This window comes from Dermacentor andersoni, chromosome 8 (genome assembly GCF_023375885.2).
Source record: "Dermacentor andersoni chromosome 8, qqDerAnde1_hic_scaffold, whole genome shotgun sequence".
Taxonomy (NCBI): Eukaryota; Metazoa; Arthropoda; class Arachnida; order Ixodida; family Ixodidae; genus Dermacentor; species Dermacentor andersoni.
This window is the reverse complement of record NC_092821.1, coordinates 83,995,156-84,012,457: the sequence shown is the minus strand read 5'-3', so window position 1 is coordinate 84,012,457 and position 17,302 is coordinate 83,995,156. Positions and strand designations below refer to the sequence as shown.

Sequence of the window (17,302 nt, the reverse complement as noted above, 5' to 3'; positions counted from 1 at the left end):
AAAGCGGGGAAAAATATTCCCGGCTGTCTCGCAGAACCAAAGACCACGCGACAGTGCATAGCCGATACCAAGCAGATATCGAATCTTTGGGTAGAAGTCCAGCAGAAGGAATGACCTAAAGATACGCCGAGAGCGGTGCGAGCGTGAGCGTGCCTGTACGAGTGACAAGTACCGCTCCTTTGAAGCTATCCGCTCCGGCGTGGCTCCGATCATCCCGCGCGATTTGTGTGCAGAACGTCGCGTACACGCCCCTGCGCGTTTTGCTCGGTAGCGTCCGCGCAGTGAGCTAGCTTCATGCACGCGTCATTCTTCACCGCGCAAATGGTGCTCGAGTGCGACCCTTAGCTCGAGGCGACAACACGCCGATTGGCGCTCCTTTCGCTTCTCCAAGAAACGCACATTCGGGTCGATCCAACTAAAAGAGGCAGCAAAGAACGGTGGCATGTTTCGGTTATCACCAATTAAAATTGTACAGTACGCCTTCAACGGCAACCCGCCGGGCTAGATAAGCATGCTCACTGCGGTAGTTTTGGCAGTGATAGGCGATAAGGTGAGCCCGTCGACGGCTGTGTTCTTTGTCGACGTCGTCACCACACCTCTGTTCATTTGCGCTTTGTATACGTGTACAGTCACCGCGCGGAAGCTGTGAGTAATTGGTTGGCGGTTCTCCGCAAATCCCAAAGAGGTGAAATATATTTCGCGGTGCGCCGCATCATTAGCCGAAACCTAAATCGAGGCGCGCTTAACTGCTACGGCACAAAAAGTGATCAGTTGAATAGAACAACACCAATGGGAAATGAAAGACTTACAGGTAACGGACTCATATCACACTTTACTTGTCGCGTCGTCATCTGTAAAGAGGCTATAAACCATTCTAGTAGCGTTACTTTTGTAAAAATATTAATATTAGTAGTAATTTTTATTTCTAGGTGACGCCACAAACGTCAAGGTAGCGTTCGGGTGTGTGTGTGTGTGCGCACGCGGTTGCAATCGTTGTAGCTTCGTTTTGAGTACACTTTTGCAACAGTACACATTGTTACTGCTAGTTTCGTAGCCACATATTTTTGTCGTAGTATTTGTTGTTAACGCTACAAATTAGGTTGTTCTTAAAAATTTATGAAGGTTAGTTGACGAAAAATTATTGCTAATTAACTAGCGGTTTTTCAGTGCCGTTATAGTGTGTTTGAAAGGTTTTTATAACTGATTACAATAGTGAAGCTGTGAACGGCTTTCGGACTCAGTTACTTAGTGGCAGTTGTGCGGTTGTTCACGCCTCGTGCTTTTTCATGAAAGTATTCTTTTTTCTTTTCGGACATCATGACGCACATTTTAGTGAAATACTTTAACGACGATAAGTGGGACGTTTATCCGTTAAAGTGCTTGGCTCACCCAGCTACTAGTCTTCGACTGATGTGCGAGCCTGGCTGTTTTGATGAGTTGCGCGGCAGAGGTCATGATGCCTGTTGGAGAGAAGGCACCCCGAAACAGACGCAGCCGAACTTCTGCAAATAGGTAAGTAATCTCATTTTCTTGGGCACGTAGCCTTTTTTCTATTTTGACAATGACAAGCGTGAGATGTGAAACACACCGTTCACTTTCTTCAAGCAAACCGTATGCCCCGGAGCGAAAGCGCGCGATACTAACGCTCGCTGCCGCCGTCACTTCGTTTGAAACAATAGTAGGCGAAGAGGCAGCGGCGCCCCACGTGCGTAAAATTGCATTGCTTCATTTGTTCCTCTCTAATGACATTTCCTTAATTTGTATGAGAGAACACAATTGGAACGTAATGATCAGCTTCTCTGAGCAGTGGTAATTTTGTACAGTGGCCACGCCATCTTTCATAGGGGCTCTCGTGGGTCGTCTAAGCGCTTGTTATCGCGTTCCGATACGTGAGAGGCGCGCTGCCTTTCAAGGTATTTAGGCAGGCACTACGAGCTTAGTAGAACTGTGACAAATGATTGTGCAGCAGGTGTGCAGCTGTGCTACTTTTGTGCCACACTCGTACCGGCAGGCGGTGTTGCACGTCACGCTTAAGCATTTCGTAACTATGGCGGCCGCCGTGGCAATTTGGTGCTCGAGGTCGTGGATACGATCCCTGCAGCGGCCGCATTCCAAAGGAGCGGAATGCAAAAACGCTCGTGCACTGTACATTGTATGCACGTAAAAATTTCCAGGAAGTCAAAATTAATACGGAGTCGCCAACTACGACCTGCCTCATAATGAGATCGTTGGTTTAGCACGTAGGACTTCATAATTATTTTTCTTAATCAGTAGTGGCTCATCGCATACCATACGGTTAGTGTAATCACCTTTTGTGCCGTAGCGGTTAAGCGCGCCTCGATTTATGTTGCGCCTAATGGTGCGGCGCACCACAAAATACATTTCGCCTCTTTGGGATTTGCGGAGAACGGCCAACCGATAAGTCGCAGCTTCCGCCCGGTGACTGTAGACGGATACACAGCGCAAATGAACAGAGGTGTGGTGACAACGTCGGTAAACACAGCCGCCGACGCGCTCGCCTTATCGCCTATCACTACCAAAACTACCGCAGTAAGCATCTTTATGTAGCGCGGCGCGTATCTGTTGAAGACGTACTGTACAATTTTAATTGGCGATAACCGAAACATGCCACCGTTCTCAGTAGCCTCTTTGAGCTGGGCCGATACGAATGTGCGTTGCTTGCAGAAGCGAAAGGAGAGCCACTCGGCGCGTTGTCGCCTCGAGCACCGTTTGCGCGGTGAAGAATGACGCGTGCATGAAGCTAGCTCACTGCGCAGACGCTACCGTGCGAAACGCGCAAGGGCGTGTGCGCGACGTTCTTCGCACAAATCGCGTGGGTTGTTCGGAGACACGACGCAGCGGCTAGCCATAGAGAAAGAAATTTCAACAAGAGCGGACACTCCCATAGAGCCCAGCGGCCGAATTGACTGTAGCACACCAAGCGGTTGTTGTTGACTCCTTCCGGTTTCGGTATTGGGCGCGCGCGTTTTGAACACAAGTTGGTACCCGCTGCTTGGCGCGGCATTCATTTTTTTTTTCGCTTCTGCTGAACCTCGCGTGGCCTTGGCGTGGAATCGCCAAGGCCACGCGAGTAGAATTAACAAGTAGAATTAACAAGTAGAATTGATTGCGATTGACCTTTACAAGACTGCGCCGAATCTGTCAGGTGCAATTTCATAAAGAAAACGAAAGACGTCTTCTCAAATGATGAAATGTTTATTTTGCTCTATATAAATGCTCGTTCCGGGCTCCTTCTGCATTCATCCAAAGTTGTGGCACCAGGTAAGTAGCAGTCGTTGCCGTACGATGCTCCACAGGATGCCATCAGCTGAAAGAAAGTAAATTACAAGCATGTATCATTTCGGTATATTGACCTAACAGGAGTATTGCGTGTAGAGGCGAAACGTGCGTAAGTGGTGAATGAGCGGCATTACAGATAAATTCACTTTTACGTACATTTCGCAGCAAAGACAATGCCATAAAATCTGAACATCCGATTTTCAAGCACCCCTCCTTTCCCATGCATTATTTCCTGCACTTTGAAGTGCACAAATACACGGGTGATTGCGCGTTTCCAAAACAACTTGTCCTCAGTCGACACGATGGTACGCCAAGTACACAAAGGTGGCTACAACACAGGCTCAGCCAGACCATGTTACACGCTCGCAGAATGCCTTCTAATCGCACTCAAGTCAGACTCGTGGGTGCAAAGCCTGTTTTCAGTCGCTCAGAATACATAAATGTCATGTTCTTGAGCTCCTCCGTGTTATCTTCTACGCGTCCTGCCGGCGCATGCAACACTCCCGTGTTATCACTCTTGGCAATCGCTCGTCGCGTTTTCGAGAAGCGTGAGTACCGAAATAAGGTATATGTTGTTGCAGGGCTATAAAATGCGTCACAAACTTGTCCCACTAAAATTCCGTACACGCAAAACTAACTCAATATGGCCGGCTTGCTTTTTTGCTAACAGCTTCACAACCCCAGGCGCGGCGAGCAAGCCTCAAGATATCCCAAAAAGTTACCAAATAAATTACAATACTTTTTCGGGTCAGAGAATGCGTCACGAACTTCTACCAGTAAGATTCAGTACACGCGAAACTAACTGCGGCACACAGCCGAGCTGCTATTCGCTAACTGCGTCAATAAGCCGGGCCCGGTAACCGTGCTTCTAAACTGCCCCAAATATAACGACGTTAGTTACAATAATGTTTGGGGCCACAGAATGCGCGAAAACTTGTCTGTCTTAGGCGCTACGACGTAGTACACGCATGTACACGCGCAAATGCGTCACACGGCCGAGCCAGTTTTCGCTTACTGCGTCAATAAGCCGGGCACGGCAAGCGTGCCCCAAAACTACCGAAATAAGTTACAGTAATGTAGGGGCTCATAGAAAGCGTCGCAAACATCTCGCAGGACGAGGCATTACCTCAAATTAACTGCGCCAGGACGGCGGAGCTGTTTTTCGCTAACTCCGCCACTCGAACTAAGCCTAAATGTGCTTAAAATGTGCCGCACGCTGTCAAACACAATTTCTCACCTCGCCGTTGTCCAGTAGTGCAGTGGTGCCGTGTCGAAATGCAGACGATACGCAAGAGAAGCATAGAGAAGGCCGGGAGCCCCTAAAAAATGGGCTATATCCAAAACAGACGGGTCGCCGAGCACGCGAGCTTCGCACGTACGACAGTCCTCGCTCACTCCTGCCGCTTGTCTGGCGCATGACGTATGCACGCGCGTCTGGCGTGCCGCTAGCTTGTTGCTAGGCAACGCAACAAAAAGTTGCAAAGTATAAGTTCATTTACACGCAAAACTTTCACTTTTAGCGGGAAGAAATAAAAAAAATAAGACGTTGTCTGGAAGTTTATTTCACATTCTTTTATTCTGATGCTCGCGTCAACTAACGGATGTTGTTGAAATTAGGCGTGACGTGTTTCCTGTTGCCAGTTTTTGAAGAGTGTCCCCTCTTGTTGAATTTCTTTCTTTATGGGCTAGCTGCAAAGAAGCGGCGCATGTTCTCACTCGTACAGGCACGCTCACGCTCGCATCGCTCTCGGCGTATCTTCAGGTCATTCCTGCATCTGGACTTCTACCCAAAGATTCGATATCTGCTTGGTGTCGGCTATGCACTGTCGCGTGGTCTTTGGTTCTGCGAGAGAGCCGGGAATATTTCTCCCCGCTGCGAAACATCGCTGTGCGTGTCTTAGCTAACATTTACCGTAGCAACCCATTTCTTCCTTTTCTAGACAGCACTCGTAAAGAGTCGCAAATTTTTACTTGCCAGTATAGCGTGTACTTCTATTTCGTGCGTAGTGATGTGCAGTGTGTAGCAGATACTTAATCCGCGTAATCTCATTTCTGTCCACATTCCCTTCTCACAGGTTAGGCATGCAACAAATTCCCAGGTGCTAAAGTGTTCTACGCCAAAAGCACCTTGGCGTCGTGCAAGAGACACCCGTTGATATGTCACGTGGTCGTGACGTCAAAGAACACAGTAGCAAAACTGTGAAAGGCAAAAACTAGCTTTTATTGGGCGAACCTGTGCCCACAAAACAGGCTACACTTAAAGCACAACGAGAGCGGCGAACACAGTCGGCGATCGTCGTAAATCTGATCAGCGGGTCAAGCGCGTCGGCTTTTATAGAGCAGTCGTCGAATGTTCCAGACTAATCGTTTGGACCCGCGTGCCTTCCACAAAGTTCTACACCATTTGCGTTACGCGATGAAATCAGATAACACAAGGTTCGGCGACAACAGACAGCCGGGTAGAAGCATCGATAACTTTCCAGAAACGTCGGATACATGCAGGCGCGTCCCTCGCTGTGCGATTACAGTTGTTAAGCGGCGAAACGTGGTCGCCCGATAAAGATAAGTACATGTGTCAATACCCCCCTCTTAAAGAGCATCGACCCGATGCTGCAAATCAACGAAGGTAATAAACAAAAGCACTCGTAGCAAAGAAAAAAACAAAAATGACGAAGTTCGTCAGCGTCCGTAAAAGGGTTTAAGGCGCACCACGTGGACCACTTCAGATAGTGCGCGGCGCCGCTGTGAATGCGAAATGCCGTCTGGCACGACCTCATAGTCCAGAGCGCCAATACGTCGGATGACCTTGTAGGGTCCGAAATAGCGTTGGAGTAGTTTCTCACTGAGTCCTCGTCGGCGTATCGGGGTCCAGACCCAAACACGGTCGCCAGGCTGGTACTCGACGAAGCGTCGTCGGAGGTTGTAGTGTCGGCTGTCGGTCCTCTGCTGGCTCTTGATTCGCAGGCGGGCGAGCTGTCGGGCTTCTTCGGCACGCTGGAGATAGCTAGCGACGTCGACATTCTCTTCGTCAGTTACGTGCGGCAGCATGGCGTCAAGCGTCGTCGTCGGGTTCCAGCCGTAAACCAGCTTAAACGGCGTGATCTGTGTTGTTTCTTGCACCGCCGTGTTGTACGCAAAGGTTACGTACGGCAGGACCGCGTCCCACGTCTTGTGTTCGACGTCGACGTACATTGCTAGCATGTCGGCGAGGGTCTTGTTCAGGCGCTCCGTGAGACCATTCGTCTGCGGATGGTAGGCAGTTGTCCTCCTGTGGCCTGTCTGGGTGTACTGCAGAATGGACTGGGTGAGCTCTGCTGTAAAATCCGTTCCTCGGTCGGTGATAAGAACTTCTGGGGCACCATGTCGCAGCAGGATGTTCTCGACGAAAAATTTCGCCACTTCGCCTGCGCTGCCTTTTGGTAGAGCTTTAGTTTCAGCAAAACGGGTGAGATAGTCCGTCGCCACGACGATCCACTTATTCCCGGATGTTGATATCGGAAACGGCCCCAACAAATCCATCCCAATCTGCTGGAATGGTCGGTGAGGAGGTTCGATCGGCTGTAGTAATCCTGCTGGCCTTGTCGGTGGTGTCTTGCGTCGTTGACAGTCTCGGCATGTCTTGACGTAACGGGCGACGTCGGCGGTCAGACGCGGCCAATAATACCGTTCCTGTATTCTCGACAGCGTCCGGGAGAATCCGAGGTGCCCAGCGGTTGGATCGTCGTGTAGGGCGTGCAGTATTTCTGGACGCAGCGCTGACGGTACAAGAAGAAGGTAGCTGGCGCGCACTGGTGAGAAGTTCTTTTTCACGAGCAGGTTGTTTTGTAGCGTGAACGAAGACAACCCGCGCTTAAATGCCCTAGGGACAACGTCGGTGTTCCCTTCCAAATACTCGACGAGACTTCTTAGCTCCGGGTCGGCTCGTTGCTGTTTAGTGAAGTCTTCCGCGCTTATTATCCCAAGGAAGGCGTCGTCGTCCTCATCGTCTTGCGGCGGGGGATCAATGGGGGCGCGCGATAAGCAGTCGGCGTCGGAGTGTTTTCTTCCGGACTTGTATATTACCGTGACGTCATATTCTTGTAGTCTGAGGCTCCACCGCGCCAGCCGTCCTGAAGGGTCCTTTAAGTTAGCTAGCCAACACAATGCGTGATGGTCACTGACGACTTTGAATGGCCTGCCATAGAGGTAAGGACGGAATTTAGCTATAGTCCAAATGATGGCGAGGCATTCCTTTTCAGTCGTAGAATAGTTGCTTTCCGCTTTTGACAGCGACCGGCTAGCATACGATATCACCCTTTCAAGTCCTTCTTTCCTCTGGACTAGGACGGCACCGAGGCCTAGGCTACTGGCGTCAGTGTGGATTTCGGTATCGGCGTCCTCGTCGAAGTGTGCAAGTACCGGCGGCGACAGCATGCGTCGTTTGAGTTCTTGAAATGCCTTGGCCTGCGGCGTTTCCCACTTGAACGCGACATCACATTTGGTTAGATGTGTTAGCGGCTCCGCGATGCGTGAAAAGTCCTTGACAAAGCGCCTATAGTAGGCACACATGCCAAGGAATCTGCGCACTGCCTTCTTGTCGGTTGGCTGCGGGAACTTTGCGATGGCAGCTGTCTTCTGTGGGTCGGGGCGTACTCCTGATTTGCTGATCACGTGGCCTAGGAACAAAAGCTCATCGTAAGCGAAACGGCACTTTTCCGGCTTCAGAGTGAGCCCTGATGACTTGATGGCTTCTAACACTGTCGCAAGCCGCCTAAGGTGATCGTCGAAATTTCCGGCGAAGACAACGACGTCATCCAGGTAACCAAGGCACGTCTGGCTAACACCGTGTCGATGACGCGCTGAAACGTTGCAGGCGCCGAGCACAGTCCGAATGGCATGACCTTGAACTCGTAGAGGCCGTCTGGCGTGACGAAGGCAATCTTTTCGCGATCTCTCTCGTCGACTTCTATTTGCCAGTAGCCAGACTTGAGGTCCATCGACGAGAAGTATTTCGCGTTGCAGAGCCGATCCAATGCGTCGTCTATCCGTGGAAGGGGGTACACATCCTTCTTCGTGATCTTGTTCAGTCGACGATAATCGACGCAGAAGCGTAGGCTTCCGTCCTTTTTCTTTACCAGGACTACAGGAGAGGCCCACGGGCTTTTCGACGGCTGGATGATGTCGTCGCGCAGCATTTCGTCGACTTGTTGCCTAATAGCTTCACGTTCTCGCGTCGAAACTCGGTAAGGGCTCTGGCGGAGTGGTCGAGCGCTCTCTTCGGTTATTATGCGATGCTTTGCAACTGGTGTTTGTCGAATCCTCGATGACGTCGAAAAGCAGTCTCTGTATCGTCGGAGAAGACTTCTGATCTGTTGCTGCTTACTCATAGGAAGACTTGGATTCACGTCGAAGTCTGGTTCAGGGACAATGCTCATCGGGGTAGATGCGGCTGAATCCGAGAGGACAAAGGCATTGCTGGTTTCCACAATTTCCTCGATGTATGCGATTGTCGTGCCCTTGTTGATGTGCTTGAACTCTTGGCTGAAGTTGGTTAGCATAACTTCCACTTGTCCTCCGTGGAGTCGAGCGATCCCTCTTGCGACGCAAATTTCACGGTCGAGCAGTAGATGTTGGTCGCCCTCGATGACGCCTTCTACGTCAGCGGGTGTTCCAGTGCCTACGGAAATAATAATGCTGGAGCGCGACGGGATGCTCACTTGATCTCCGAGCACACTCAAGGCGTGGTGACTACGACAGCTCTCCGGCGGTATCGCTTGTTCTTGTGACAGCGTTATCGATTTCGACTTCAGGTCGATGACTGCGCCATGTTGATTCAGGAAGTCCATGCCGAGAATGACTTCTCGTGAACACTGTTGGAGGACAACGAAAGTGGCAGGGTAAGTCCGGTCATGAACGGTAATTCTTGCCGTGCAGATACCAGTCGGCGTAATCAGGTGCCCTCCAGCGGTCCTAATTTGAGGGCCTTCCCATGCAGTCTTAACTTTCCTCAACTGGGCGGCGATGGGTCCACTCATGACGGAGTAATCGGCTCCTGTGTCTACTAAGGCGGTGACTGCGTGGCCGTCGAGAAGCACGTCGAGGTCGGTGGTTCTCTGTCTTGCGTTACAGTTAGGTCTTGGCGTCGGATCACGGCTGCGTCGTGTTGAACTGAAGTTGGAAAGTCGTGTCGTCAAGTCGTCTTTCGTCGGTGTAGTCTTGGCTTGCTGACTTCGTCGGGACGGCGGCGTGTCGTCATTAGGTCGTCGAGATGGTTTCTTTGTCGTCTTCGTCGGCGGCGGAGGATCTTCGTCAGTTCGACGAACAGCAACCGCACTCCATCGGTTGCTGCTTTTAGTTTTCCGGATATGGGCTCGCTGACCGGCCCCGGGCTGGGCCAGTGTATGGTCGGCGCTGCGGCGACAGGTAGCGGCCTGGTGATGGCGAACGCGACGGTCGTCGAGAACTCCACTGAGTAGCGGCGAGGTAGTCGGCGATATCGCGAGGTCTTTCGCCAATCTGTGGTCGCGGCGCGTTAACGGCGAACCCTCGGAGTCCCATCTCCCGGTATGGGCATCGGCGGTAGATGTGCCCCGCTTCTCCGCAGTGGTAGCAGAGCGCGCGGTGGTCAGGATCGCGCCAAATGTCCGTCTTCCTCGCGTAGGTGCGCTGGGCGACGGGTGGTCGTGCTGGCGCTGGCGGCGGCGGACGACGGAACTGCGGCGTGACAGGGCCCTGGCGCGGTCGCGGAGGGGGACCTTGACGGCGTGCGACGGCGGCGTAGGTCATCGCTTGCGGCTCAGGCTGGGGCGATACAGGGGCTACTCCAAGTTGTTGTTGGAGCTCCTCTCGCACGGCGTCGGCAATCGAAGCCACTTGAGGCTGTGATGGTGGGAACAGCTTTTGTAGCTCCTCCCGCACGACCGCTCGGATAGCCTCGCGCAGGTCGTCGGTGGCCAGTGATTGAACTCCAGCGTAGTTCGTCGAGCTTGTGCGGCGGTCGAATTGCCGGTTTCGGATCTCGAGTGTCTTTTTGATGGTGGTGGCCTCGCGAAGAAACTCGTCGACGGTCTTCGGTGGGCTTCGTACCATTCCGGCAAAAAGTTCCTCCTTCACACCACGCATCAGCAGGCGGACTTTCTTCTACTCGGACATTTCAGGGTCGGCGTGGCGGAAGAGACGGCTCATTTCTTCCGTGTAGATCGCGGTCGTCTCATTAGGTTGCTCCACCCGGGTTTCTAATAGCGCTTGGGCTCGTTCTTGGCGTACGACGCTTGCGAACGTCTGCAGGAAGCCGCTTCGGAAAAGTTCCCAGGTCGTTAAGGTGGCTTCTCGGTTCTCGAACCACGTCCTGGCCGCGTCTTGCAAAGCGAAGAAGACATATCGCAGTTTGTCGTCGCTGTTCCAGTTGTTAAAGGTAGCGACTCTCTCGTACGTCTCAAGCCAGCTTTCCGGGTCCTCGAAAGTTGAACCGCGGAACGTCGGAGGCTCCCTGGGCTGCTGCAGCACGACGGGTGACGCTGGGGCTGCCATTGGGGTGGACGTGGTGGCCATCTTCCTAGTCGTCTCAGGCAAAAGTCCGTGCTCCGGGGGCAGTCCTTGCAGCCTGCGGCTACCTCGCTGGTTCTTGGCGATGTTGGTGTCTTCCGAGTGAGGGCTTGGGTCACGGCTTTGTGGGGGCGTCCGGGACATGAACGCAAAGCACCTCCACCAGATGTCACGTGGTCGTGACGTCAAAGAACACAGTAGCAAAACTGTGAAAGGCAAAAACTAGCTTTTATTGGGCGAACCTGTGCCCACAAAACAGGCTACACTTAAAGCACAACGAGAGCGGCGAACACAGTCGGCGATCGTCGTAAATCTGATAAGCGGGTCAAACGCGTCGGCTTTTATAGAGCAGTCGTCGAATGTTCCAGACTAATCGTTTGGACCCGCGTGCCTTCCACAAAGTTCTACACCATTCGCGTTACGCGATGAAATCAGATAACACAAGGTTCGGCGACAACAGACAGCCGGGTAGAAGCATCGATAACTTTCCAGAAACGTCGGATACATGCAGGCGCGTCCCTCGCTGTGCGATTACAGTTGTTAAGCGGCGAAACGTGGTCGCCCGATAAAGATAAGTACACGTGTCAATATGCGACTGATTGACTAGCAAGCTCGCATCTCTGTTGCCACTCTCCATCAAGTGGGATTTTTAGCTATTTTTTGTGCTGCTCTTTGGTGTACTAGCTGCCGCATGGACGCTGTGAAGGCTTACTTTCGATTTGCTCTGGCTTTTAGTAGTGAAGGATGGGCTACCTTTTGAGGGGAGGTATTTCTTTTTGCTTGCGAGAATGTTTACCAGCCTAACCAAGTGATACGTGCGAACTGGAAACAGCAACGCGAACAGAGGCGGACGACGGACGACGAAATAGATAGGAGCACACATGAGCGCAAGCTTATTTTTGAAGACAGAGGTATTAAAGACGCTGGTCAACTTGAAAAAGGTAAAGAGCCGTGCATGCGTGGCAGAAACAGTCACGACCGACAAGAAAAAAAATATGAAAAAGCCATGCCATGTAGAATAAACGTGCGTAAAAAATGAGAACTATCGGACAAATCTTTCGAAAAAGCGAAATATTTGTCCGATGAGTGATACTACCCAACGAGAAATATACTTGAGAACTGCAACTCTTTCTCACTAAGGGCCACAGATAACGTGGTTATGCACTTGTTTTGATCAATAAATATTGCTTCTCGAACTCCTCTGGTGTTGAGGTACAGAGCAGAAAGAACGGTTGTTTCCTCACAAAGACCAGAACACAAGAGGACTTATGGAATAATTATTTATTGATCACGAAGAGAAATGCATAAGCAAGATTTCTGTGACCCATAGTGGGAAAGAGTTGCTGCAGTATTTCTCGTTAATATCAGTTAGAGGACAAACCTTTCAGTTTTCATGTGTTTTTGTTTTTGACGCACATGTTTGTTCTACAGGACATGTCTTTCGGTCCTTTTTTGTTGTGCCGGGCTGTTTCTGCTGCACATCCATAGCTTTTTCTTTGTGAAGTTGGCCAATGCGTTTAAAATCTTTGTCTTCACGAATAAACTTCTAGTTGAGTCACCGTTCATGTGTGTTCCTACCTTAATTCATCCTTCTCGTCTCTGCTTGGGTGGTTGTCAAATATAAATGTACACCGAATTGGCGAAGTGTCCATAGAATGGATACATCAAACATTTGCGCTGTTTATTTCAGGAAGAACGCTATAGAGCCTTATCTTCTCTGTTTTTAGCACTGATATACATTTCTCTAGTCAACTTCAAGGAGTCCCCTGAGGAAGCCAATAAGAGTGATGGTAACTTCATTTGTGTGAGATTTATGCATTTCATGCATTCAAGGCATGACATGTCACATGCGTGTAGGTATGCAAGTAATCGTACTTCTTAAACATAATAAGCTCTAGTTTTCGGTTCTCATGACGCTGCTTTGTACTGTGCTGCATTCTCCAGGCGCAGGAACCTTCTTTTATGCCGTCAGTGCATGGGTTCTTTTTGTATATGTTGGAGGAAAAATTGTCTTCAGCTTAAATATGCATGTATATCAGTTGTAATTTTTTTTCAACACGGGTGCTGTATCTCCCTCCGTCTTTGTTACTGATTTTCCCAATTTTTATGCCACTTTTATGTGTATTATGCAATAAAATTTTGGTAGCATTTTAATAACATTTCACCTGCGCAATTGAGGTCATTGGTTTTTCGTATATGGATTTATTTGTATTTTTCACTGTCTCACCAATCTGGCTGTCCAGTAATTGAAACCTTTTCCCATCCTTTATGACGATTTCTGGGGTACTTGATATTGCAAGTGCAGGTGACCATCTATTTGACTCTTTGGAATTGTGTTAGCTATGTGTTACTACCAATTTTCTGTGCTGAATAATTATGTTTTCTCTTATCGTTTAAGGTATTAGCCTTGCCTTATCTCTTTATTGACTGAGGTACCACTTAGTTGCTGGGTATAGTGAAAAAAGCCCCAAAAAGTGCTCTAATTAGCTTTGTGTACGTCCAGAAAAATTAACTAAAGATGAGCTCACTAAATTGAGGAAATATCACCACCAAAGTCTTCTGTACCTCAATTTAACATATACATATGGTGTACTGTTGCAAACCTGGCTCGTCAGAAACATGATTCAGGTGTTCACCATGCCCAACAACTTTCTAAATGATGTCTCATCAATTAATAGCTAAGCTAAGTGATCCTATTTTATAAAATAATTGGACAACCTGAAAATAGATATATCTCAAAGACAAAAAGCTCCGACAAGTCTACTTTGGTACTTCATTAAATTTTAATCGCGTGGAAAGACGTGTGCTAAAGGTTGTATATATTTATGTGAAGTCATTTGTTTCAAGCCTGTTACTTTGCCTTCCCACAGTCAGCCGTAACTGTTCCTGTGATGGGTTAGTGTGCGAAACATTTTAATGTAACGTATTCAGATGTCTTGTGTGTATTCACACAAAAGCAGCTTCAAGTGTTCATGTGTTCAAAGTTGGTTGTTAAAAGGGTATGCTTAAGCTCTGCCTTTTGAGTCGCTTTGACTTCTAGTCAAAACTTAAGTCGCAAGGGAAGACCAGAATGATCGTTTTGATTTAATTCATATGTATAGGTTTTTTCAGACGTATTTACACTGTTAAGAGTGCTGTACGTACTAGCCGATGTCTCCAGGTTCAATTTAGTGGTGCCTTATGTACTGTAATAATGTTTCATGGGCACGCATGTTTAGTGTAAATAAAGTTACTTCAAATTGCTCAGTCTCTCCTTTGCTTTTGTTTGTGTTTGTGAAAGTTATGAGCAGGTACCGGGGCATGCAAGTGTGAATAGCAAAGCAATTTCAATATATGAATAAAAATCCACTAGCCCAATGAAATGTCAATCATATCTCAATGGCCATTTCTGAAATCTCAATGCCATCTCAACTGCGCCACAATGTACTTTTCAGTGCTGTGACAACAATAACTCAATAACAGGTCAACAAAACTACCACAACGTCAGTTCAATACAGCATCAATGGTAACCCAACAACCGTTCCACAAAATGAACCCAATGAGCCGTTTACGCGATATAGATTTTCAATGGCAACTTAACAATTATTGAACATTGAGACACCCAATGGTGTTTCCATTAAATTTCAGTGGCCAATATTCAAGACCACTCAACAGTCAGCCCAACAATTCAACAAAATTTCCACAATTCCTCACTGAAACACTCAACATTCACCAATAATAATTCAATGCCTTCTCTATAATTTTTTGTACGGGTTCAGAGCTTACTGGTTTTCGAATGAGAGGAGTATGTGCGCGCTCGTGGCCTATTGGTTAGAGTACCGGGCTTGTCGGCCGACGTTCGATTCCTCCCAATCGGTCACACATTATTTTCTTTCAATGAAAGCGAGGCGAAAGAACATACCTGCCGCAAAGTGACAGGAATGAGGTTGGAACACATCGTAATAAATTTTTGGAATGTCTTCATATGCGAGTCGTAATTATTGTATACTGGACTCAACTGCTACACAACAATAAAAACAACTAGAAAAATCAACACAAATTACCCAATAGTTTATTGAGAACACTCAACGGTAATATTGTTGTGCAAGGGTTGAGTGAACTCAATTGCTTTTGAAAATTTGTTGAAATCCGTTGTTTCAACAATTGCCCAACAACATATCAATGGTTAATCAACAGTCATTTTTGTACGGGTATTTCCGTATAACCGCAGGAGGGGCGATACTTAAAGGAGGAAGAGTGTAAGGGAGAATAGGAAAGGTTGGGAGAAGTTGAAGAAATGACAAAAAACAAGGATGGCTACCATGCCACGCAAACGTATCTCAGTTTTATTGAATAAAGGTACTGTGTGTGATGTTACCACGCCCGGTCTTTGGCGTGAGTACGATTATGGCGGAGTTGTACGGTGCCCGCGTGATAATGCATAGTCAAAGACGACAGCGGCATTTTGGTAACAATCACAAACACACAGTTCACTTACACTTAGAATTTGCAATGCTGTACACAGCAACAGCAACAAGACACGATGACACGACACCAAAGTTAGGTCGAATTTATCGGCCAAAAATCACTTTTCCAAGAGCATTGCAACCCTTTTTTTTTGAGTCGTCAGTGAAACGGTTCTTAATAAAGTCTAAAACAGTCGTCGCGATGTGTGCAGTCCTTGAAAAGTTGCTGACGCTGTTGCAGTAGAATGAATCAAAGTCGTAATTCACGTCGTAAGGAGCTAGGCTTACGGTGAGATCCAGTGCTTGGTATTTCAATTGACAGATCTGAAGAGAAACAATGCCGTAGTGAGTGCGAAATGTTATTATATAAAATAAAAGCGAAAATATAAATAGGCTGTTTTTCTATCAGAACATTACCATACTAATTTGGTAAAATTAAGAAGTCTAGGACGCGCGCATCTTTGGCAAAAACTCAATAAAAAGGAAATCGCCATGTTTTATCACAACAGTGCGCGCACATGCACCGAACTGAAAGAATTGAGAGATGCGTAAACGGCTTTTAGATCATGTTTTGAAGCGTTGAAGAAGTACTTCTTGCTTTGTGTAATATATATAATATTACAATAGGTCAATGTAATATATAGGTCAAAGATGCGTAACTGCGCCTCCAATGTTCGAAGCATGCTCGGGAAAGTTGCCAAGGAAGTTGAGCTTCTTAAATGTCAAAACAGATTCCTTTCGAATACAGTGTCAAATTGAAATTTGTCAGAGAGTACATGTATGACCTCTATGTACTACACCTATACTTCACGTGCATTTGCACGTGGCCAGAGAGCCTTTGGCTCATACTATATTCACTATTGGCAGCACGACTCACCTTTATACGAAGCGTGTCCTTACTGTCGAAGTAGACGACTGTGGTCCTTTCCGGTGTTGTTACGAAAGCAATGATCGCTTTGTCAGCATTCGCGAAGGACGGCCCAAGGACGGAGCCTTTCTTGGGAAAATCGCAGAACTAGGAGAAAAAAAAATGCGGCAGTGCTGAAGGCACGCATACCTTTAGACTCTTTGATGAAAGCTGCATGGTCCGATGTTCAGGGCATTTTACGGCTAATCAAGCTGACCACATTCTTAAAGCAGCTATTTGAAATTTCTCAGAAATAAAATACAAAATAATAATAATTTAGCTACTCTTATAAGCATGTGCCCGAAGGTCTTTTTCACTGCTCTTCGCGCGTTCTGCGCAACAACAGCTGCAACGATGACAGAAGATCCCATTAAGCTGCTGCGCCTCTGGTATAGACGCTGCGTGTAGGCGGCTGCCGCGAATCGTGCATGAAAAATTCTTTACTCTAGCATGTGTGATGACTGTTCGAGCTACAGTCGACACCGAATCGTATCACAAACTAGCGCCCAGCTCCAGCTTGTTCGTATAAACCGCTATGTGAGGAAGATTCGTATGTCGAAGGAACAATTCAAAGCGAAGCACTTATTTGCTCATTTTCGAACCGAGGTAGCTCCTGGGTATAGCTTACTATCGAACAATTTCTGAAACAGCCGTCAGCGCATCACAACCACCTGCTACACTTGCAGCGACAATTATCCGCAGGTTGAGCACGCAACATCACTGAAGCTGTTGCGGCGCAAACTAGGCAACGAAACCGCGATGGCCATTTGCCCAGATACACCGCCCTCCACCCACCCCAGAAAGAGATATACGAAGCAGGAACACGACAGATTAATTTTCACGCCCTGGAGAGCATTGCGGTTTGACAAACCGCAGCTAAAAATAGTTGTCACTCTCTCTGGTATCAAGCTGTATTGTACAGTGAAGACTTCGCCCTATCGTTTCCACAATTTTTCCACCATTAAGCGGAACATTTTTGTTCATCCTGAAAGCCCGCTCCCAACCGCCCACGCCCTGTTAACGCTCCTAATAGCTTTGAATACTCGCGCTTCTGCATTGGGCCGTTTCCTTAGATGTTAGATTGATTATTATCCAGGCATTGTTTTACAAGACTCGAAAAGCAAGA

At 48.2% G+C, this 17,302-nt stretch overlaps 1 protein-coding gene and 1 long non-coding RNA gene across 3 annotated transcripts in view; both read right to left on the bottom strand.

Annotated features, from left to right (window-relative positions):
* The window catches only part of LOC129386732 (uncharacterized), a 148,742-nt gene that overhangs the window by 62,433 nt on the left and 69,007 nt on the right, over nt 1-17,302 (bottom strand). The window contains exons 13-14 of one of the 2 annotated variants that reach the window (XM_072284029.1): nt 16,147-16,284; nt 15,558-15,593 (exon numbers count right to left, since the gene is read on the bottom strand). In XM_072284029.1, coding sequence (XP_072140130.1) covers nt 15,558-15,593; nt 16,147-16,284 — 174 coding nt within the window. Of the gene's footprint in view, nt 1-15,129; nt 15,594-16,146; nt 16,285-17,302 lie in introns of those variants that run through there. The other variant, XM_055074894.2, reaches the window with a different exon arrangement.
* Nucleotides 3,196-4,695, bottom strand: LOC129386759 (uncharacterized). The gene is made up of 2 exons (XR_008614067.1): nt 4,538-4,695; nt 3,196-3,328 (listed from the first exon to the last, which is right to left on the bottom strand). It is a non-coding gene; the product is annotated as an uncharacterized lncRNA (long non-coding RNA).